Below are 12,404 nucleotides of genomic sequence, written 5' to 3'. Positions count from 1 at the left end.
AGCACTCGTACTGCCCCTGAACATTCACTTTCTCCAGAAGAATCTTATTGCTGATCCTAGTCAAATTCTTGTCAATTTTTGTTGCAAAATTTTAAAGTTGACATGTATACAATGGAATTTAAAAATAACGTTATTTTGTTTTGCAAAAGTTATTTCATTATTAGCCTGAATTTTAAGTTAGATTTCAATCAAATGTCGCATTAATTTGCTTGTTTTCCTTCATGAATATGTGCTTCTAAGCCATCATCACTGGTGATACATAGAACTGGCTCTGAAATATGAGGAAACATAGGGTTAGTGCGTTTTCTTATACATCAGTTGTAAATAACTGTATATTTCCTCTTTCTTTTTATCAATTAGGGTCAAAAGCGAATGTTTGGAACTTACTTCCGTGTTGGTTTCTATGGATCCAAATTTGGGGACTTGGATGAACAGGAATTTGTTTATAAGGAGCCTGCAATTACCAAACTTCCTGAGATTTCTCACAGATTAGAGGTAAAGAAAAAAACATTGTGTTAATATAATATCCACTGTTACGTTATGCTTTCTAATGAACCCACGGAGTTCTAACAGCATTATTGCTATAAAAAAATCAGTAACAAACTGATCTGTACCATAGGTTATTTCCTTTGTAGATATCCTTTCCATTGTGGCCCTTTTTGCAGCATAATGATGCAAGTGATCCATTCTCTTGGGGGGATGTCCCTTATGGGCAGGACTGTACTATATTGAATTATTTTATCTGAGCATGCCAGATATTTGCTCTGCTATCTTTTCAGCTTTTTCATGGAACTGCAATGTTCCCTTCTGATAGCTTTACCTTGAGTTCTGCTTTTTTTTCTGAGCAACTCACAGTGATCTTTGTCAGAAGGTACCTTACCCCGGCCAGCTGTGCTTTGTGAAACAGTATACTGACTGTCCAGAGCCCAGAAATTGCCATGGTTACTCCTTTCTTCTAGAGGCATACAGATCATTAGCATTGTATTAAGGACTAAGGACACTCCAGGATAATTCTGTTTCCTTTCCAGGGATTTTACGGCCAGTGTTTTGGAGAGGATGCTGTGGAAGTGATTAAGGACTCTGCTCCTGTAGACAAAAGAAAGTTGGATCCCAACAAGGTAGGGAAAGTACTACTGAGAGTGAGTGCCACAGAAGAGAAAGGAAGAGAGCGGGATCCCCTTGCAACTTTTATGCTCAAACATTAAGGCACCAAAAATCCCCAACTTGGATGTATCTCTGTGTCCAGGGGTGTCCTTAAAGCCTCTGGCTTGACACTGTGGAAATTAGAAGTTCTGATCTCTGGTCCAGTCTCTGGCTCTGATCCCCAGGGTTAAGCTGCGCCCTGCCCACAGGCAAGTTTTGTCACCTCTGAAGAAGAGAAGAAAACCTGAATGATTTGCAGGTCTGTGCTCTTCCAGACCATGCTTAGCCAGTGTAAATTATGGGATATTTAACATATGCCATTCCTTTTACACTTCTTGGGTTGTAAAGTACTGTAATGGTACTTCCCTCTTTTTTCAGGCATACATACAAATTACTTTTGTGGAGCCGTATTTTGATGAGTATGAGATGAAAGACAGGGTAACCTATTTTGAGAAGAACTTCAACCTGTGTCGGTTCATGTACACTACTCCTTTCACCATGGATGGGCGCCCCAGAGGAGACCTTAGTGAGCAATACAAGAGGAACACCATCCTAACCACAATGCATGCTTTCCCCTACATCAAAACTAGAATAAATGTCATCCAAAAAGAAGAGGTAATTGGTTTTGAGGACAAATGTTAATTTCTTAGGGGCTGAAGGAATCTTTGGGTGGGAAGATTTTCAAAATCTATTATTGGCAGAAAAAAAAAAAAAAAGAAGGCTGAATTTCTCAGATGTGTTACTCTCACAAATAGGAATGGCATAGAATGGGTAGACAAATCCAAGACGGGTATTTACTATGCAGAAGAGACGATAGTGAGTGTATATCCTTGTTTTCACCTCCTGGTTATAATGCTGTGTGGGAGGATGCATGGAGCTCTATTTATGGCCGTACTTCTAGCTGATGAAGTACAGTGAAACAACTAAATTGGGCTCAGAGCTGGTTTAGAGACAGGGAAGCTTTATAAATGTAGGAAGCACAAAACCATTTCAGACATTCATTAGAATTATAAAGAATTTATGCAAACAAGGAGTCAGATCCACATCCTGTTCTTACAAATTATAAGATGTCAAAGAGCTTTGGATCAGATGCAGCATCTACCAAGATTGAACAGTCTTCCTGGGTTGTACAACTACTGCTTTTGGCACACAAGAATGATAGTGGTGTTGACACATTTAGAACAGGTCAACTGCTTGCACAATTCAGGTAATGAAGCATCTTTTCTTTCACTTCCATTAGTTTATTTTAACCCCAATTGAAGTTGCTATTGAAGATATGCAAAAAAAGACACAGGAACTAACTGCAGCCACCAACCAAGAACCACCAGATGCCAAAATGCTGCAGATGGTTTTGCAGGGCTCAGTTGGAGCCACTGTAAATCAGGTAAGGGATGCAAATAAGCCAGATGAAGAGTTTCTGCATACTTTCCTCATTGTGCTTCCTTTTTCGGTCTCATTCCTTGCACTGGGAGTACATCTGGTCAGACACATTTAGTCACAATGTGCATCTCCTTGATGTTTAGTTACTGCATACTATTCATTCAGTATGCTTTTGGTGAAAGTGATCGTGGAAGTGCTGTCTTGGTTGTAGCTGCAGAAAGTCACAAAAGCTTTGTGAATGCATCCAAGGATTTTCCATTTCTAGCACACTGGACTTCTCAGCCATTTTGTTCATTCCAGGGGTATCTTTGGAGAATGGGAAGAATCACAATTCTGCTGTGGGACAACTACAAACTCACAGTTTCGCAGAAAATACAAGACCTGAGTGCCCCAAAAGAAAGCTGAGATGCAATAATTGTCTGTGCCTACTAAAAAAAAAAAAAAAAGACATAATTGAAAGAAAACTTGGTATTATCCACAGATATCCAAAGCTTCGTTCCTTTGCTGAAAGCCTAAATACTCTCATTTTGTCCAGATTCTTCATCAACCAAAACCTCTAGTCTGAAGTAACACACTGTTGTAAGCTTTGGAAAGAGTGATCCTTTCCTGTTCTTAGCTTATTTAACTATCTGGAGGTGTTGTATTGCCACACATAGGGACTGTGTTGCTCTCATGTAATCAAGTTTGGCAGTCGTGCTATCCCGTCTCTTTTCTGCTGAGTAGAATTCATCTGTTCCCTTTTTTGTGGGGCTGGAGGAGAAATAAAAGCAGGAGAGGGTAAAATATGACGTGTATGTGCAAAAACTCTGCTTGCCAAAGGAAAAATCGGGGGCGGGAGGAAGGAGGAAAAAAAGTCCTGTTATGGTGACCCTGCGTAGTTTTCTTTCATAATTCCACTCATGAAATGACAAACAGCTTGACCAAACTTGTGGTCTGTTTTCAGTGTAAGCAGCTGGTTTTGACATTTTTCTGTGTTATTCCTACAAGGGACCGCTAGAGGTCGCGCAAGTGTTCCTGTCTGAAATTCCAGCAGACCCCAAACTTTACCGACATCACAACAAGCTGAGGTTGTGCTTCAAAGAGTTTATAATGAGGTCAGTAAAACAAAATTGAAATGCTGAATTGAATCAATAAAGCCAATAATAGTAATAATAATATGACTGTGTAATTAATTATACAAGTTAGCATTGTGAATCCTGGCATCTCACAGTTTAGACACTTAGTCCAAACTTGTTGTCTGTGCTTCATGGTCAGTGCTTTGGTAGGCTTTGCATCCTGAATGGGAGCAAATTTTAACACTTCAAACTAGTTATGTAGAAATTAAGATTTTCCACTTGTTTTATATTTTTGACATTTTACAGAAATCAAGCATTTCAGACTAATGCCTCTATTTTATTATTAATAAAATGACATATTTACGTAGGAAGCTGTTCATAAGAAAACATTTCACCCTATGTCAAGTAGACACATTGGTAGTGGTAAACACATACAGCCTTTGCTTCAGATAGGCTTGTAAATCTTAACAAGCATACTCATATACCAAGATATTCATCTCCTTAGTCCAAACAAAGCATAATTGCTGAAGGATAAGTTTGAGTTAAATAAAAATTAACCTTATGCAGAGTTACAGCCTCCGCTCTCTGTTATTGTCACTGCATCTGTTTACAGTAAGTAGGCAGGTAGCTCAGTATTCTGCAGTCATAAAAACTGGTTTTTTATTAGCTCCCTCATGCATTTCTAATGTCTTAAAAATATCACTGTAATTTATGTACTTGGAAAAGGCTGAGGTTTCTTGTTAGTTCATTATCATTTTGGACTTGGCAAGTTATCAGAGGAATGCCTAGCCCAGACTTGGCACATCCAAATTACAGCACAAAGTTAATGAGTTTAACAGAAGTAGGTGATATATCTCATACCCTTTTTTTCTTTCCATTTGCCTAGGTGTGGTGAGGCAGTGGAGAAAAACAAGCGCCTTATTACTGCTGACCAGCGGGAATATCAGCAAGAGCTCAGAAAGAACTACGGGAAGCTGAAGGAGAACCTTAGGCCCATGATTGAGAGGAAGATCCCAGAGCTGTACAAACCTGTGGTGAAAGTCCATAGCACGAGGTACAGTTAAGGCAGGGCTGTCTGTTGTAGCTATACAAAAAGATGCCATTTTTGCAAGGAAGAAAGGCAGTTTTACTGGCAGCTAAAACCAGGCCATAACATACACTGCCACCTTTATACCTTATTAAAGAAGTCCACTAACTTCCACTGGAGCTGAATGTAGTATCAATTGTGTTTCTCAAGCTGCTTGTTCTTGGGGTGCGGCATTTATGTCATTCTAATGCATCATTAGAAAATATTTTCCACTTGCCCTAATGAAAATATATTGGAAACATCTTGTCATTTCTTCAACATTTGAATCCAAGAAGGAGATAGAACAGGTTTGTCTAGACTATGTGGCACCATGTGGTGCTGTCCAACAGGAAGTGAGAGTGATCCTTGCACTCCCAGATAACATAATCCCGTTTAGTCTCATGACTGAGGCAGAAGAGTCTTAATTTATGTTCTTAACTTATGAATATATGCTTCTTCACAAGGCCACTGTGTCCAGTGTGGGGTGGGAGCAGAAGGAATATGCCTCTGACCTGCCAACGAATAACGTGTTTCAGCTGATGATTTGTCAACTGCTCCTTTTCACAAGATGGGTGTTTCTTGAATCTTTTTCCATTTCCCAGCTTTATTTATGGATCCATTTTCTTGCAGGGAATCTTTTCGTAACCACAGTTTTAGGAAATATGATGCCCAGACCTCTTCACAAAGCACCTAAGGACTAGCTGCTTTGGCCAAGGAAGAGCTTCATGCTGCAAGCCAGAAGTGGCGGAGTATTTAACATCTGTGAAATCAGAAATCCCTCACAAGACAGCATATGCACTTTCTGGACAGCATGCAGAAAAGCATTGACAGAGATCACTGAATGAAAACCAGGAGATGACTCCCTATCAACCACATTTCATGAGGGCTTGGGAAGGAAGGGGGTGCTTTTTTAGATACTTTTGCATATATTGTAAAAAAATCACATAATCACATCGACCATAGAGTAGCTAGTGGCATGAGGTCAGTCACCACTAGCTAATGGACACAGAAATCTGCACAGTTTGATTGAGGTGTTACATGAATCCAAATAACGTGTCTAAGGGATGCTGATGAATTATGTTTATTTATGGTCCTTTTCTAAGACAGCACTTATCCATGTGCTTTTTGCAATGGAGCACATTCTGCAAGTTAATCACGTACTTAAATGCTGTCTTAATGATGATGGACATGGTCCCCTGTTCAGTGTTTGCTGAGCTGGAGCTGTAGGAAGAATAATTTCCTCAATCATTTTCTGTTACCAGTTTCTGTCATGGTCCTTAACTACAGGCAGAGTTCTGCACACATTTTCTCAATCAAATCTTGGAAAGCAAGAAGGAGCAGTAAATAATTCTTATAGATCTAATTTTTTTTTGTAAGTATAGGGACTACTACTTGGCATGCAGTTGGATTTCTGAATAATCAGTGTCATGTTTAGCAGAGCTAACAAGGAATAGTTTAAAAAGAAGATGCTAAGCCATGAGTTATTCTTTTACTGTACAATGCTAGTATGTAGATATCCAAAATTAACTACAGGAGTGCACAGTGGGGATTTCGTACAAAGGACTTCACTCAGGCTTTACTGCAGCTTAAGAGAATTTAGCACGTAATTTATGATACATCATGCTTAGTATTTTCTGAACCCTGAGCAAATATTTTACTAAATAAGCTTTACAGCACTTCTCTGAAGCAAGGAAATATTATTACCATTTTGCAGATGGGGATTTTGATAGAGAGAGAGGGAGACATATGGACTTAGGGACTCATTAGTGAGGCATTGACAGAGCCACAACTTGTATTTGGACTATGCTTACCATGTAATATTTCTATTTTGATACAAAGATCCATGAAAGCGTCCCTCTGTTTTACTTCCTTCCCTCCACCTTCTCAGGGTTTTGGAAATTACAAGTTAAGGCTGATTAAAGTAACAAATGCCACTTGCCAAAACACAGAATTTAATGTTACAGTTAAATGAAATGGTGAAATTAATTTTTTGCTTTGTACTTCATTTTATTAATAGAAAATTACAGTGAACTTTCTCAAAGCTGATGGCTTGTGTTTCTAAATGCAAAGCTTCTTTGATACGAAAGTATAAGGGAAATTGAAGCTGCTGCTTTTAGTGTAAACATTTTGACTTTTTATGGTCATTTGCAGCCTTGCCATTTGATGACAGGAATTTTCCCAGCACTTCGTTGACATCTACATGAGTCAGATTTTGAATGTGCTGTGCAGGAGATTCATGGGGATGATCAAACATGATGAGATGTAGAAACAGGTGAAATAAACCCAGTACTTACACAGCCCTTGGAATGTATGAAAGCATTTCCCTCCTCTTTCATAGTACTGTTAAATGCTATCATCAGGAATAAGTACTCTGTGATTTTGAAATGAATGCATCCAAAGTACGTAAGCAAATGGTATGAAAAGCTCGAAGCAAGAGATGCCTACATGGAGTAGCTTCTCTGTATTCCAGATACTTTAAAACAGTTCTAAGTTTAAAAGATGATTAATTTCCCAAAGCTTTGAAGCTATGAAGTCGCTGCCTATCAGCACCTAGCCCCTTATCTCTTATTTTAAACAGCCTGTTTGGGAGGAAGGTCAGAATACTGTCATCTATTATACCAACCCTGTAATCCAACCTCATTGTTTACAAGATGCTTATCCTTTACAGCCTAAATAACAGAAACCTCAGGTAAACCAAAAACCCCTGCAGATGTACAATATACTCAGCAAATGTAATGAAGTGTTTCATGTTGTGTGGTCCTTGAACTGAAACATTGCTCTGGATAATATGAATACTAAAGGACTCTTCACATATTTTACAAGCTGAGCAACCCTCAACCAGTTGGCCAGTCTTGCCCTCAGTTTGTAGTTCATGTTGTCCCTTCTACAAATGAAACATGGTTTGTATATTTCTTTCAAGAGTTGAACTATGTGAAATGTAAATTTTCTACCTTATGACATTCATTTTACAATAAAGTGACTGTTTCACAGGATGCTCAGAAGTGCCTCTGTCTTGCACTTTATACCTCAATAGAATCCATGTGTAAAGAAAATTTCCGTAGGAACAAACTTTCCTTGTAGAAGCATCGTTCAGCAGAAAAGACAAAAATTTGGACAGGGCAGGTGTCAGTCTGTCTTTAGGATAAATTGTGTCTGCTGCAGGCATAACAGGCAACAACTTGCGGCTTCTTTTTTCACTCACTGTCCGTGAAAAATGGCAGTTCAAAGCTCAGTGGCACTAGTGCCCTCCTTTCTTCCTCCGGTGTGCAGGTGTAGAGCAGAAACTTGCCTGATTCTTGAGTGACACACTGTCTGGGTGACTCAAGACTAGAGAGAGTTGCATGTGTCCGCACTAGTTAGGTCCAGGGCTGAACTACTGAGGCTTTCACAGGGCAACCAGCAAGTGAGGCACAGAACTACACTTACCCTGGTCCAGATTCCCATGGGTGTCTCGGCAGGGAGTTCACCATCGCTCACTCACTGGTGAGCTCATGCTGGTTTTGTGGCTGGAATCCTTTAGCTCAGCAGGCGCATCTCTGTTCACCACGCAGCCGTACCCCATCCTGCTGCACCACTCAGCTTCAAGCTGCCACCAGGAGTGTCAAGTCTGTACAAAGCTCCATTGCACAGCAGGAGACATCTGATCCAAACCAGGTGTGAGCCATACACTCGCACATCTGCCAGCAAGCAGACAGTACTTAAAGAAAGGGGCCTATAAGAAAGATGCAACAGGCTTTTTAGCAGGGTCTGTAGCGGAAGGACAAGGGGTAATGGTTTTAATCTAAAAGAGGGGAGATTCACGGTAGATATGAAAAATAAATTTTTTATAGTGAGGGTGGCGAAACACTGGCCCAGGTTGCCCAGAGGGGTTGTAGATGCCCCATCCCTGGAAACATTCAGGCTGGATGGGGCTCTGAGCAACCTGATCTAGGTGAAGATGTCTCTGCTCATTGCAGGGGAGTTGGACTAGATGACCTCGAAGGGCCCTTCCAACCCAAACCATTCTACCGTTCTATGAACACACATGCATAAGGAATCCATGCCAGCCATAAGAAGACCAAAAATAATGCCCAGAAGTACAAATTAACCTGTCAGCATGTTTTGAACACATTTAAGCAGTTGAGATGAGTGCTTTTGGTCAGCAGTACTGATCCTACATGGGCAGCCCTAAGGCTCGATTTCCTGGTTTGCAGAACAGTGGCTGTGAAGGAGCACGTCCTTCATGCTGCACGAAAAATATCACACAGTCATTGCTTCAGCAGGTGGATTGAAGGTGACTGCGAGTAGCTGTAGCAGCATTTGTGCCAGGTGAGGAGAAATGCAGTGTTGTCACGTACAACTGGCAGGTCTGGGTTACACGACCTCTCTCTGGAGGCTGAAAGCTTCCTCGTGAGGTTTCCCACTGATGTAAGGACTTGGAAAACTGAAAGCAAACATTTTAATTCCTTTTTTGTTTTGTTTTTCTTTATTCTCTGTTTGAAGTACCATCATCTCAAATATTTCAGAAAGGGGAACTAAAGCTTAGCAACAGCCTGACGCAAGCCCTCCAGGACTCTTTAAGGTGTTATAATCTCTCAAAGCAATGCTCATTATGAAAATGAAGCACATGATAACAGTGGTTTACTGTCTTTTGCTGCACTACAGTGTTGCTGCCTTCTGGTAGACAAGAACACATACAAGGTGCATTCATAGGGTGTTGCCATTAGTGCTGAATTTGGGAGCGGGACAATTTGGGGAGTAGCTCAGCTGACTATGGTTTAACCATCTTTTAAACCAGTTAAACGGAGTGATTAAAAAATAATCAGCAGGTCTTAAGAAGTCATCTCAGGTTGGGTAAGGCTCTGGTCTAATCACTGCACTGAAAGGAACAGGGGCCCCTGTGGAAAAAGTCCTTTTTGAGTACATGAATAAAGGCAAAGTACATTCACAGTAGAGTTCAATCAGTGTTCAAGAAGATAACAGTAAAATCTGGCATTGATTGAGTGCTTGACATAGTTAATTGAATATGTTTCTGTGACTCCTTATATTGTCAGAGAGGGTTTTGTTTAAATGAAGCATTTTAATCCAAAACCTGTTTTCCAGGTGTTCAAGAACTGAAAAACTAACCTTGATGAAGTTTTTTGCAAACAATATAGTCACTCAATATTGCTCAGTAAAAAATCCCGAAAACATCAAACTAAATGTTTAGCTGATCAAAACAAACCAAAAACCCAAAGACTCTCAATAGCAATTTTTCTAGGATTAGTTTAGAAAGCCTTGAAAGTTGTAAGATTTTTTCTGCTTCTCTGTTCTGATTATTTCCCTTAATTAATTTACACAACACATGCTGTCATGTCGAGAGTTAGGCATGTATTTAGTCCTGATAACTACACAGATGCATTTCTATAAGCTATATAACTTCTTGATGGAAATAGTTGTGAGAGGAAAAAATGGTATGTACTTGTTGAAATGCCACAGTACAGAAATCGAAGATACCCAAATGCAAATGTAAATGCTCTAAATTATTACACACTTTTTTCTCTATGCTATAAAGTTTATTTTATATTTCTGTCTATCTGTGGACCTAATACTTCTTTTAGAACTATTTATTTTTAAAGGAATAAGGTTTTCCCTGTCTGCCTCTATTAATGGAATATTTCAAAACATGTATTGGATGCCTACAAGGACTGGGGAAATCCAAATTACAGAAAAAGTTAAGGTCTAATAACCAAAGGGACAGGCAATTTGAGCTAGATGGCGGGAGAACTGTTTTGCCCTATTTAACCAACACCTGTAAAACAACTAGAAGGGAAGATTTCCTACCACATATTTCTGAATTTCTGACTTTCCCAAATGTGAACACTTGTACAAATTTCTGTTCCTCAAGGAGAGCTCTGTGGGGCTCCAAAAAAAACCAAACCAAACCAAACCAAACCAAAACCAAAAAAACCAAACCAACCAACCAACCAACAAACAAAAACAACTAAAAAATCACAATTACAACAAAAAACAAACACAAAAACAACAACCAAATAAACCACTGCACACAACAGAAAAAGCAACCTTAGCATGGCTGATACATCTAGAACTTGAACGTGCCAGAAAGCTCTGTTAAAACCTCAAGCAAACAAGTATTCTGGACTTAATAAACAGTGAAGAAAGGAAACAGGCACAAACCCATATCCTTTCCTTTGTTTGCAGGTCAACTTCAAGAGAAACTAACAATCCCTTCTCAGGTATCAAAGACAGGTTGGAAGCATGCCCAAAGGACTGTTCCTTCTTGAGTGAAGGCACGAAATCCTGGGCTCAGACCTAAACCCTTAAGGTGTAATTTTTCCCAGTGGGAAAGGGAAAGGGAAAGGGAAAGAGCTGCCAAGATTTCAGAGAGGCTGGCTTATGTAACTGGCTTCAACCATTGATTAAATTAGGGAGAACAAACCTCTTGTAATCTGTGGCAGTTTAAAGAGAATTAAACCAGTTTCCCTGTGACTGTGTAGAAAGGGCTGCTCAGCTCAGGTTGTAGAGAAACCCAGTTGCCCCAAGACCTGCTGCAGCCTAGGGCAAAGGCTGCAGCTGAGTGAAAGAAATCCATCCATAAAGAAATAAATAACAAATCAGAGACCAAAGACTGAAAACCCAGCACACTGCAGGGAAAACCGGAGTAGTACCATGAAATGGAATTGAGGGCTGGTTAAAGTGCTGAATGCTTCTCACTTTCTAGACCGTGTAGGACACTCAGCACTGAGGGCTGCTGTGCTTTAATGGAAGCTGTCAGGCAAAAAGTACTCACGAAGTACTCAAAAAGATCAAATACTAATAATAATAAAATAGGGAAAACTCTATTTTGCCAATTAAAATATTCATAGGTTTGGGGGGGATTTTGTGGATTTTTGGAGCAGGGTGTTTCTGTTGTTTTTTAATGCTGACTGCCTGTATTTTCTCAGTTTCTGTCAAGAATGGTGAGCTGCAAAAGCAGCACACAATAGGCACACTGTGCGTTCCCATCGCCCCACTGCAGGAGTCAGAGCAAGTGTCAGGTTGTTGCTCCCAGCGCGGGATCCAGGCTGGCTGGGAGCAGCAGCACAGCCCCACACACCTGCTGAGGTGCCGGGTGCCGGGAGCGACCGCTGCTTCCGCGGCCTGTGCACGAAACTGTTCTGCTTGGAAACGGAGTCATAAACAGGCACAGTCTGAGGAAACTAAGGGCAAAGGCAAAATGTCCTGATATTTCTGCTAGTTTTGGTTCACTGCTAATCTTCTCTATTACTGACCAATGGAGGATGCACCCAAATGCACTCACTGACGCTGAGGCCCCAGCTGGTGTCACAGAATCACAGAATGTCAGGGACTGGAAGGGACCTCGAAAGATCATCCAGTCCAATCCCCCCACCGGAGCAGGAACACCCAGATGAGGTTACACAGGAAGGTGTCCAGGCGGGTTTGAATGTCTGCAGAGAAGGAGAATCCACAACCTCCCTGGGCAGCCTGGGCCAGGCTCTGTCACCCTCACCATGAAGAAGTTTCTTCTCAAATTTAAGTGGAACCTCCTGTGTTCCAGCTTGAACCCATTGCCCCTTGTCTTATCATTGGTTGTCACCGAGAAGAGCCTGGCTCCATCCTCGTGACACCCACCCTTTATATATTTATAAACATTGATGAGGTCACCCCTCAGTCTCCTCTTCTCCAAGCTCAAGAGACCCAGCTCCCTCAGCCTTTCCTCATAAGGGAGATGCTCCACTCCCTTCATCATCTTCGTGGCCCTGCGCTGGACTCTCTCCAGC

The 12,404-nt window shown here is 40.8% G+C and overlaps 1 protein-coding gene across 1 annotated transcript in view; it reads left to right on the top strand.

Moving 5' to 3' along the window:
- The window catches only part of DOCK8 (dedicator of cytokinesis 8), a 96,389-nt gene extending 90,918 nt beyond the window's left edge, over positions 1 to 5,471 (top strand). Inside the window, exons 42-48 of the mRNA XM_065657910.1 lie at positions 361 to 495; positions 1,029 to 1,118; positions 1,522 to 1,758; positions 2,384 to 2,527; positions 3,511 to 3,617; positions 4,465 to 4,632; positions 5,275 to 5,471. Coding sequence (XP_065513982.1) covers positions 361 to 495; positions 1,029 to 1,118; positions 1,522 to 1,758; positions 2,384 to 2,527; positions 3,511 to 3,617; positions 4,465 to 4,632; positions 5,275 to 5,338 — 945 coding nt within the window. The 3' untranslated portion in view covers positions 5,339 to 5,471. The remainder of the gene's footprint in view (positions 1 to 360; positions 496 to 1,028; positions 1,119 to 1,521; positions 1,759 to 2,383; positions 2,528 to 3,510; positions 3,618 to 4,464; positions 4,633 to 5,274) is intronic.
- Positions 5,472 to 12,404: the final 6,933 nt, after the last annotated feature.

Source organism: Caloenas nicobarica, chromosome Z, assembly GCF_036013445.1.
Source record: "Caloenas nicobarica isolate bCalNic1 chromosome Z, bCalNic1.hap1, whole genome shotgun sequence".
Lineage (NCBI taxonomy): Eukaryota > Metazoa > Chordata > Aves > Columbiformes > Columbidae > Caloenas > Caloenas nicobarica.
This window is presented reverse-complemented; position numbering and strand designations above follow the sequence as displayed.